Source organism: Asterias rubens, chromosome 3, assembly GCF_902459465.1.
Source record: "Asterias rubens chromosome 3, eAstRub1.3, whole genome shotgun sequence".
NCBI lineage: Eukaryota > Metazoa > Echinodermata > Asteroidea > Forcipulatida > Asteriidae > Asterias > Asterias rubens.
This window is the reverse complement of record NC_047064.1, coordinates 16,106,083-16,117,647: the sequence shown is the minus strand read 5'-3', so window position 1 is coordinate 16,117,647 and position 11,565 is coordinate 16,106,083. Positions and strand designations below refer to the sequence as shown.

The following is an 11,565-nucleotide window of genomic DNA, read 5'->3' as shown; positions in this document are numbered from 1 at the left end:
TGGACGTGAACACGTTCGTCTCCGGTTGGAGGATTACAAACACACAGAGGCTTTATTGAGCGCAATATTCTGAAGGGATTTCGGGTGAAGTATACAATGTAGTAAATTGACTAAGGGTATAAGCCTTAGGATAATAGTGCTTTACTTGTCTTCTGTGCTTGCTGACAAAACGTACAATATGTAAATGTAATAGTGGAGTTTTTTTTATTTTGGGGTGTTAACTCTTTTTTTAGGATGACTTCCCAAGTTTGGACAGATTTATCTCCAAATTTAAGGCGCTTATACAAAGATTAGCTTACATCATATCAAAGCCCTTTATATAAATAAAGTAGTTTCTCAACAACCAATCGTCGCATGAAGCTATAAAAGGATACAGAATTGCATAGGCCTACGGACTTCATATTCAACATTGAATTACGAATACTAACGGGTTTGTTGCAAAGGAGTTCGAATCCCACCCGAGTAATAATGCCTGTTATTTTTTTTTGCACAGAACTCGGGAAAGTACTGAACTCGTGAAAGTACAGCTCAATAACTCATATCGATGTATGTATGGGTAAAACCAAAAAATAATATTCTTTATCCCCGATGCAAATTTCCATTTATTAAAAATAGGTTTTCAAAGTCAATTACAGCAAAACAACCATTCAATTGTAACACCGGCTCATTTTATATATGAAAATGTTTGCGGTAACACCATGTAATGACTATCTCTAATTAGTTGGGGGGGGGGGGTGTGGTTCTGAAAAGAACCAATGGTTTAACTCGACGTTTCGATCAGTTTATGCTCTGATCGTCTTATGGAGAAAGCTGGACTTTTTTGATGCATGCATGCTGCTTAAGTACGGCTCATTTTAGTTTGAGAATGGATGTCCCATCGCATCAGCGTTGTCCTTCAATATCATAAGGTCAGTATGATCATTAAATTTCATAAAATTAATAATGATCATAAAATTAAATCTCCAAAATGTATTTTCTTTTCTTCTAATCTAGGTAGTACGATAAGGGATGGTCTCTTAATATTATTTTAAAAATTACATCAGCATGTAGGCCTTCACTCCTCGTATGCAACCTGAATTATTGAAGAGAGGGCGCTATTGCAAAATAAAGTGTTTTGCTTCGAGAATGAGGGAAACTGAAAGCCGACTTTGGAGTCTACCAAAGGTTAAGATAGACAATGAAACCAGTGTTGGAACAGGAACTATCAGATATCACACGTACAGGAAACGAATAGTTTATGTTTCAATGTGAAAATTTAAGGTCAGAATCATAGACCTCGAGTCATTTTGTGTGCTACATACACCGTAAACAGTACACAAAAATCAACTTTTGTGCAAAATGTTTTTCTCGAAATTACTGGTTTGGTTCCTCTCTGCCTTCGGCTGTAGTTCACGGCTGAGTAACGATGTCAACATCGCTGTGCATAACGATGACATCCTTCAGGTGTGCCAGAACGCAGGAGCTTTGACATTCGCCAAGTACGCTCGATCCATACCATGGGTGAACCAGACCCTTGGGAACCTGTCGTCAACGGGGTACATGGCCCTAGCCCCGACCGACCGTGCGTTCGACAGGCTACCCAAAGCCGTCAAGATCGCCCTGCGGGACCCACAGGTCTTGGAGTGGTATTTACGGTACCACATTGGTCTCTCTGAGGTTTATACGAAGGAGATTAACAACAATTTGAGGATCCCAAGTGCATTCCGCCCACCTGGGAAGATGGAGGACTTACCGGAACCTGTCCTGACCATCAGGTTCAATGTCTACGATGTTGAATATGATGAAAAGGCAAACTTGACTAACCGTTTTGGAAAGGTGATTAGATTCATAAAAAAAAATATATAGTGTTTAAATTACTTAAATCACAGCTTAAAGGCACTGTATACCTTTGGTAAGACCAGTATGTATCCCAACAAATTATGCATACTATGAACCTGTGAAAATTTGAACTCAATTGATCATCGAAGTTGCAAGGAGAGCATAATGAAAGAAAAACACCAAGTTGTTTTTATGTGCTTTAATTTCCAAAAGTGCCCAGTGCCTTTGAAAAAAGACAGTTTTCAAATACAGCTTAAATTTTTAGTTGAGCTTCATGGGAATGTGAGACTGGTGTACGTCAGAAACGTTGTCATTTGACCCTGGAAAGCCCCCCCCCCATAAACCCACCCTTCATCTGATTAAATCATGGAGGAATACATTTTTTTTTATACGGTTCAATCAGGCATACAAAGACATCTCATTGTCAAATTTAAATGTCGATAAAATTGATATTTTGCTTTGATGAGTATGTTTAGCATGGTATATATCAACAATTGTTACAGAACTTGAAAATTATGAAAGAACTACAAACGTGGATTCTACACACACCAGTTCCAATGGTAGAAACCGTAACAATTACAAACACGAATTCCACACGTGAAGAAACCTGGTGATTTTTTCCCCCGTCCAAGTTGAAAACATGGTTTCCTTATTGGCCTATTATACAATGTGGTAGTTTCTATAGACCATGTGAACTTTGTTTACAATAAGTGTGACCCTGTACATTCTTTTAGTATTCTGGCAGTCAAGATACTACGTACACTGGTCCTATGGGAAAGTTGACATTTTGTGTCATAATTTCCACATAAAACCAAGAGTTGTGAAGTAAAAGCTGGTCAAGTTTTGAGATGTTCCCCTTTTCATCATATCAAAAGTTGTTAAGAATTAGACAGTGCAATCTCCATAAAATATAAGATTTTATGTTTTCTTCCATTGAGCTGTATACAAAGCATGCCTGCGCGAAGTCCAGGGTCTGTGTCTCTTTTGTAAACAATAAGTCATGTGATGTCACAGGTCACATCGTCTATTTATAGCAATTTGTACTCATTTTCCCTTGGAATAGTCGCGACGTGTGGTAGGTAGCGTTGAACGGAGTGAGTGCACATTGCGTATGGCTATGGTTTTAACAAGAACATTGCACTAAGACAGGGTCGGACCGCCGGACCAGTGTCCATGTGTGTGGGGTCACAGCACAATGGTAGCTGCAGAAACGTGGACGGTATTTAAATCATAGAAAAGGGACACGTGGATTCTTGTAACATTTTTTTGTTCTCAAGATAATTCTCGAACGTGCGAACCCCAATCTAAAAAAACAAATCAAGCGGGCATTTTGCAATAAATTGGTCTACTTCCAGTTGCTCGGGATCGCGGCTCCACAAACCTGTCCAAACCACGAAAGCCTTGGTAAAAGGCTGTGTCAAGCGAAACTAGAAAAGATCAAAAATTAATGAAAAGGCCCGCCATGGTTGTTGCTGTGATTATTACACTATCACTTAATCCCAGATATACTTGGGCCGTCCCAACTTTGTTGGGTTTGAAGTTGGGATTGGGTCCCGACTATTGGGACAGTTCTACAGTTGGGATGGGACAGTTCTATACAATTCTGGGACGGAACGTGTATAATGAAGTAATGTTGGATCATCTCAAGTAACATAAACCATAGAGCTCTATGCCTAAACAAAAATTATCACACCGACTTCCATGCAGGGACGATTTCAGTGGACAATGCTCAATTGAAGAGAAACATTAAATCTTGTTTTTCATGGAGATTGCACTGTCCGATTTTTATATAAACTTTTAAAATAGGCCTAAAGAAAGTGCCTACATCCCAATACTGATTCAGCTGTTATTTTTTGTTAACCATGATTTTAACCGGGATTTGAACCAAAAAACTGCCGGATTCACCAGTGCCTGAAAATTATGATGCACAACGTAAAGTTTCCCATCACGTGCACTTTGTCACGAGACCCTGGGATGGAAGAGGTAAATTTACTTGTACACACTAGATTAAATTATCCATATTATCCCATGCAATAATGTAACTTTTGATAATCTTAAGTCACGCGCACACTGTGCGATAGTGAGCTGTAGTCCTACTAGTATAGTATGTTTTGGGCTCCCAAGCACAACACGACCTTTGACCATCGACTTAAAGGCACTGGGACTGGGGACCTTTGGTTTTTGTCAATTTGTCAAAGACCAGTTTTCCCACTGGGTGTATCCCAACACTTGCCCTATATGCATAAAACAACAAACCTGTGAACATTTTGACTCGCTAATTGATCATCGAATTTGCAAGAGATTAATGAAAGAAAATACACCCTTGTTGCATTACTTTGTGTACGTTCAGTTTCAGGTGCATTACAAAAAAGGTTCCAGCTTAGGTAGGCCATCTGTTATTATTTGAGTGAGAAATTACCTATTTCTAAAAAATTACGTTACTTCGGAGGGAGCCGTTCTCCCAATGAGTTATGCTATCAACAACTCTCAATTGCTCGTTACCCAAGTAAGTTTTTATGCTAACAATTATTTGTTAGTATAAATTACCAATAGTGTCGACACTGCATTTAAAGGAGAGACATAACAGCCCAACAAGGTGGGCTAGCAAACAACCAGGCCTGCAACCAACATTGAGTAATTACCAAAGTGACCAGTGCCTTTAATAGCATGTTTGCAGTTAGCTTTAGAAATTATTGGTTATGACATAGGGCAACCACGGGGCAACCGATATCCTTACGTAAAATATTTACAATAGGGGCATTATCAATAATAAAAGGCACGTGCTTCCGATTGCAGCTTTTTGGTTGTGCATTATATAGTCTGGTCTGGTTCCACTGCATGTTGCGAGTACCATATCATTGTACATGTAATTCATACATTCATGTTCAAGTACATGTACTCGACATAGTACAGTTTACATAAACCTCCCTATATAAGGCGGAAAATACGACTAGGCATTACATACTCGTCCAAAATGGCTTCATCAACACTACCCATTCTCATGGTCCTTGTGATCGCGGCTGTCGTCTTCCCTGTGAAGACTTCTGGCAAGAATGATGTCCTGGACATCGCTGAGGCTAACGGCGCAAAGGAGTTTTCTGCCCTCGCCCGGAAGAGTCCGTATTTGAAAAAGCTTCTGGAGTCCAGTGCACAATCCAATGGCCTCACCGTGTTCGCGTTCACAGACAGCGCATACGCCTCAAGCCCGGCGGCTTTCAAAGAGTTTATCAACAGCACAGACGGGCTGCGATTTGGGATCGAGTACCATGTTTCTCTCGGCCTGACGACCAGTAAAGATCTACGAAATAATTTGCTACTTACCAGCGTGTTCCCGAGTCCTATGGGCGGTTCGTCACTCCCTCCTCAGTTTATCCGGATCAACTTTTACACTTTACCCAACTCGGAAGGGGAACTTAATTCAGTTCAGGTAAGAAGAGAACGGAGGTAGAGAAAATGTAGGCCACATCGCGTCAGCGCAAAGGGGGGGGGGGGGGTGGGGTCAGCTTGCTTGTTGTCCGGATTAAGCTTGTATCAAAAGGAGTTCAACATTATAAAGAAAGAGCTGTTTTACATCTTTGTTGGGGAATAAATAATGACCACACAGTGAGTGATTCGCGAACTGGCGAGGTTTATCTCGCCCAAGGACCTTTATGAGTTGTTAGAAATCAAAAGAGGAAATCCGTCCCCTTTTTTCGCATTGTGGGCTTAACACCACCTCGCTTGAGGAGTGACAATGGTAGACCATAGAGAAACCGACAATAGTTTTTCTTCTAAATACTGGGCTCAGTAGGTAGCACTAAGTAATACTTTAATACTGTAATAAATATGTAGCCTCGGTAGATCCATGGAGGATTCCTCCATGGTAGATCCATTCTTCAGGCCGGAACGAATTAAGGAGATCGAGGGTATTATAGAGAAGTACTCTCGCAAAGAGGAGGTTACTGATTTGTTTGTCAAAATTTCAGTTTACGGATAATCCTTTTTAATCCATTCTCCACTGGAAGCCGAGCGAGGGTGGCATCGGGACCGGGAGGGATTACTTTTGTATGGTATAGTCCTGATAAATTAATGTCCTTCTATATTTACTTCTTTGAGGGTCTGACTCCTTTTCTAGTTGTTTTGTTCGGATGATCGGATGATCTCATCGACTGTCAAAGGGGGCTGAGATGGAACTTATGGGCGGTATATCGAAGGTCTCTTGCCCGATCATCACTCGGCTTACAGTTTCGTTCTTTGTTATTTTGGAGAAACCATGGTGAAATTGGCTGTGGTTTTAGAGCATCTGTGTGAATAATCAATCGAAATATTTCTGTAGAGATTGAATTTTAAATGAGCCATGCAGTCACAATAATTGCTTTGTCACATTTCAATTTGAATGCCACGGGAAGTTCGTTCATATGATTCTGAACACGGTGACATTCGCACATCATCTTGGGCACTCCTGTGGAGTAGGGTATACAAAGATGATTTCACTGTGTGATTGTTATATGTTTATCACTATTCATGAGTGTCATTTATGGTTGTGTCACAAGAGATTTGAGCTACATTAGTCGGACGAGTTGGTATATAAAAAGCGTTTGTAACCGTTTTTTTATAAAATGGATATGGTTGGAAAGATGTTTTAAAAGTAGAATACAATGATCCACACAAATTTGCCTCGAAATTGCGTACTTATCCTTTTATTGTGCGAACTAACACGGTCGGCCATGGGAGTCAACAATTTGACTCCCATTAGTCGACGAGGTAAAAGGAAACTTCCAGTGCAATTTAGAGGCATGTTTGTGTGGATCATTGTATTCTACTTTTACAACATCTTTCTACCAATATGCATTTTGTACCAAACGGTTACAAACGCTTTTCAAAGACCATCTCGACCGATCCAGGGCAACGTGTTCCTTTAACTTGAGACTTCTAGATTAAAAGTGAACCAATGGAAAGGTGAACCCACGGAAAATTTCTGTGAGGTTTACAACCAACTGAGGCTATGGGCAAGTAAGGCCCGACGGCCAAACTCCAGGTCTCTGTTTTCTATTTCGACCCTCCCACCATAGAGAAAGCTTCTCTGTGCTCCCACACAGTCTGAATCAGACTTTGAATGGTAACGCAAAAATCAAAACAGATTCATATTATAATTTAATGTATGGCTTGAATTATTCTCGTTTCCTCGTCGTTCGGTGATTGCGCCATCTGCCTCTCATGTTTTTCAGCGACGGGCGGACGCAGGCGACGATATGCGTTTAGTCGAAAGAGAAGCGCAATAATTTACAGATCTCTTTGTTTGTTAGCAACGGCTTATTCTTTTACAACTTTATTTTATCAGCGATTACAACCGAGCAAACATAAGCCCTACAATAAAACGTTGACTAAGTTGTATTCGCTATCTCTACAAAAAAACATCCACAAGCACAGAGCTTGTAACAGAGCGCTATAGAAAGAGCCATTTCCCTCACCTCACACGCCTATTTAACAACTGAATTGCAATACTATAGAATGCAGCTTTTTATGCGCTTTTTGACTATGCCTGCAACATTTTAATCATGGCTACTGTTTCGCAACTTTTAAAACAATTTGTTTTATACATTGTAAATTATTTCTTAAATTTATAACAGAGTGTGATTTTTTTTCAAATTTTTAATCTCTGTACAATTTTTCCTGTAATTCGACCTCCGGTCGCCACGGGAGTTTGTTTTTTAAAGAATCAACCTATGTAACGTTTGTAGGCCAAAAAACACAATGTCCACAGATTTACACTAAACTTACACAGTTTGAAGATAATGATAGTGGAAAGCTTCCCTGAAAATATTACGTGCTGAGGTGCTGTAGTTTTTGGGAAACGAGTAAAACAATGTCATGAAAATAATGTTCGTCTCATGAGACAAACATTACTTTTATCATTTACAAACGTATTTTCATGACATTGTTTTACTCATTTCTCAAAAACTACAGTACCTTAGTAAGTGATATTTGAAGGGAAGCTTTCCACTATCATTATCTTCAAACCCTGTAAGTTTAATGTAAATCTATGGACATTTTGAAAAGGTACCCAAATCCTTTGACATATATCTTCGTGATTGTTGTAAAAAATCTCCCTGATGCAAGAGCTTTGTACATGTATACTAGTAACAAGAGCGGTGTTGGTGCTAACAGTAACCTTTTTGTTACGCCCAAAACGTCCTGTACTACGATTGTTCTATAGTCTTGGTGCAAGACGTTATTGTTGAGTTAGTAAAACCATAAGGCCCGCCATACACTCGATACTACACACGTTGCGATTCTTTCACCGATGTATTTTAATGAGCAACAACGTCTTGCACCAAGACTACAATCGCACGTGGTCATCGTCTCATTTTCGTGTTGTATTTTTCACCCCGCGTAAAAAGGCAATGGACACCATTAGTATTGTCAAAGACCAGTATTCTCACTTGGTGTATCCCAACATAATGCATGATAAAATGACAAATCTGGGAAAGTTTTGACTACATTTCGGTCGTCGAAGTTGCAAGAGAATAATGAAAGAAAGCAGCCCTTGTTGCACACTTTTGCCTGATGAAATGCCAGATGGAATGCTTCAGGCCTGAAGTCTTGTTATATTTGAGTAAGAAATATACATGTACTTCTTTCTCAAAAACTACGTTACTTCAGAGGGAGCTGTTTCTAAAAACGTTTGATTTCTCACGTTGTATACTACCAATAGCTCTCTCTCCCTTGCTCGTTACCAAGTAAGTTGTTATGCTATAAAACTAACGGTTATTTTTGAAAAATTACCATTAATAGTGTCCAGTACTTTTAACTTAATTTTGCCATGGTCTTTAATTCGGTAAACACAGACGGTGACGGCGACCGGAGCTCCCATCATCCACCCGGATCTCCAGGCCAGCAACGGCATCGTACACATCATCGATAAGGTCATGTTTCCCATCCCGATGGGTGTCAACATGCCAGACTTTCTGAAGAAGGATCCCAGATTCAGCCTTCTCTTCAGTTTCCTAACGGTATGGAATTTGAAACGTCAGTTTATGGGATTTGAGGCATTGCATGATGAGGAAGTTTGTTTTTGCGGTAAACACCCGAGTAGACTATGTTCTTTTGAAAATTTGTCTTGCTTTGTATTCTATTTCTGCGTACGGTAGTAGATTTATCAGAATTTTTGAGACTTTTCAGTTGTGAAAAGAACTTTCCTGCTTTTGAACTAAACTACCTGTAGGCGGAAGGTAGAAAATCAGCTGGGACTACTACACTTGAGTGTCGAGGTCACTTATTCAGCGGAGTGAATTCTCGCGAATTCCGAAAATCTACTCAATCCGCGGTTAGTAGAATATAAAGCAAGGCAATATTGTTATAGAACATCTATACCGAGCAAGCAGATGCACACATGGTAATACCGGAAACATCTCACCATGCTTTGCCAAATCAAATAATTATTATACCAGTATTATTTATTAATAAGGTGTAATTATTTGCATCGGAGATAAAAACAAAAACTGTATTTTGATTTACCCTCCAGTACGCAAAGGTGTAGAAAACGTTGCTTGCAACAGCTAGTTCTATTTTCTCGACTCTAACATGATGCAAACTATTTTTTTAACATTGCAGAAAGCAAACCTAACCGGTGCACTAGCAACAGACCCATCCAAGCCACTGACGATCTTTGCTCCCAACGACGCCGCCTTCAAGAAGCTTCCCAAGGCCGTGGTGGCTAAGCTCGCCAATGTGACCTTCCTTCAAGAAGTTCTCGAGTACCACGTGGTGAATGCTGCCCTCTACGCCGCTGGTCTGTACGACAACCAGAAGCTGGCACCACTGGCGGGTGGGACTATTTTGGTTCTGATCGGTCCAGGAGGAGTATTCGTTGATAACGAACAAGTGATCCAGACGGATACCACAGTCGTGAACGGCGTCATTCATGAAGTGTCTGGAGTTCTGATCCCGCCGGCAAAGTAGCCGTAGACTTGTGGACAAGTCGTTTTTAAAGGTTTCTCGCGGTGATTGGTTAATAATGGCTTTCTCCGAGCAGTACTTTCGCTGATGTTTCCGACTTAATAATTCAGATTCAGATACTCTCACGAGACTCTACTTTCGCGGCAATAGGGGGAGCCATGCAGCAATATCGCAAGAGACACAACAAGCATAGCGACTTGATCACAAGTCTAATTACCATTGCTAAGCCTATAATGTCATCAGCAGCTCTTAAAAATCGTTTATAGAAGTATACATTGGATCTACAATATGAAATCACACTAACATACAAAAAATGTCTGAATTGCAATTATGTTTAATTGTTATTTTTGACGAAAGTGTTAATCATTATTTCAACTCATTAAATAAGTTCATCTGAACTGCTAATAAAGAATGGATTATGATTTTTTTTCCGAATTCAAAACATAATACAATGTAAATGTTACTCACGATTCACTCCTAAAGCTAGGAGCTTCTTCAGTAGCCATGTCCAATGCTTCAACACCTTTTGTACCCTTTCTTTGTAGAGGAGGCCTACAGCGCCCTCTATGACCAAAAAGAAATGATACAAAAGGGCAGTTGAGCATTAGACATGGTTACCAGTCTAAAAGATCAAAGAAGCTCTTAGCTTAGGAGTGGACCTAAACTAAAATGATTGGATTCGAAAAAAATAATCCATTATTTCAAATTCGTAGTGATAGTTTTTAACCAGAAACGGAGGTATCGTAATTTTGTTTTATTTTAAGTAAAGGTGTATGGGGGTCACATTTTGGATATTTTGTGATTTTTCTTTGAAAACCTAATGTTAATTAGAATTTTTGAGTAGGTCTCGAGGTAGCCCTCCCTTCAAATGAAAGCAAGTATATAACACAACTGGTTTAAATCACTGGATAACATAAATCTTGACTGAAAATGAGATCAACATATAAATTATATTCAAGACACTGGACACAATTGGTAATTGTCAAAGACCAGTCTTCTCACTTAGTGTATCTCACAGTATGCATAAAATAGCAAACCTGTGAACATTTGAGCTTAATTGGTCGTCAAAATTGCGAGATAATAATGAAAGAAAAAACACCCTTGTCACATGGAAGTTGTGTGCTTTCAGATGCTTGATTTGGAGACCTCAAATTCTAAATCAAATTCGTGGAAAATTACTTCTTTCTCGAAAACTATGTCACTTCAGAGGGAGCTGTTTCTCACAATTTTTATATTACCAACCTCTCCCCATTACTCTTTGTCAGGTTTTATGCTAACAATTATTTTGAGTATTTACTAATAGTGTCCGCTGCCTTTAATTAACGTACCCTTACACAGATGTTTTTTTAAAGCACTGTATACTTTGAAAAAAAACCCCCAAAAAGCACAATACTCGGGTGGGATTCGAACCCCCAAACTGTACCATTCTAGAGCAGAAAATTCACCGGCTAGACCACTGAGACTACCCGGTAGCTAGAGGCAGTTAGAATCCCATATTTCAGCAGCAGCAGCAACCGCTATAAATGATAGAATCATTGGGTTTAAAAAAAAGATTTTGAAGATAAAAACTCGTTTGGCAACAGGCCTAATACTTTTGTAATGCTTTTATACTTTTTACAGTTTTAGACAACTGCTCAAAACTTAAATAGTTTACACCCAGTACCATTGGATCTCTGCCCAATGGCAAATGGCAAATATATCTTTCACATTAGCACACACTACACTTACAGTTGAATGCTCTTGGTTATTTCAACATACCTGGCAGACGCGTTCACTTTTATGTCACCACCATGACCACAGATAATAATA

At 39.5% G+C, this 11,565-nt stretch overlaps 1 protein-coding gene across 2 annotated transcripts; it reads left to right on the top strand.

The window, feature by feature from the left end:
• The first annotated feature begins 1,185 nt into the window (after positions 1-1,185).
• Positions 1,186-10,694, top strand: LOC117288336 (transforming growth factor-beta-induced protein ig-h3-like). 2 transcript variants are annotated; one of them, XM_033769151.1, is made up of 3 exons: positions 1,186-1,815; positions 8,646-8,810; positions 9,412-10,694. In XM_033769151.1, the coding sequence occupies exons 1-3, from the start codon at positions 1,339-1,341 to the stop codon at positions 9,757-9,759; spliced, it is 990 nt and encodes a 329-aa protein (XP_033625042.1). In that variant the 5' UTR covers positions 1,186-1,338; the 3' UTR covers positions 9,760-10,694. The 2 variants fall into 2 exon arrangements, with proteins under 2 accessions (XP_033625042.1, XP_033625043.1); XM_033769152.1 differs by lacking the exon at positions 1,186-1,815 and adding an exon at positions 4,743-5,245.
• Positions 10,695-11,565: the final 871 nt, after the last annotated feature.

Bases quoted from the DNA above. Each gene is read 5' to 3' on its own strand.
- LOC117288336 (XM_033769151.1), top strand. From the start codon at position 1,339: ATGTTTTTCTCGAAATTACTGGTTTGGTTCCTCTCTGCCTTCGGCTGT. The intron at 1,816-8,645 runs GTGATTAGATTC...CGGTAAACACAG, and splicing joins TGACTAACCGTTTTGGAAAG to ACGGTGACGGCGACCGGAGC. The intron at 8,811-9,411 runs GTATGGAATTTG...TTAACATTGCAG, and splicing joins TTCTCTTCAGTTTCCTAACG to AAAGCAAACCTAACCGGTGC.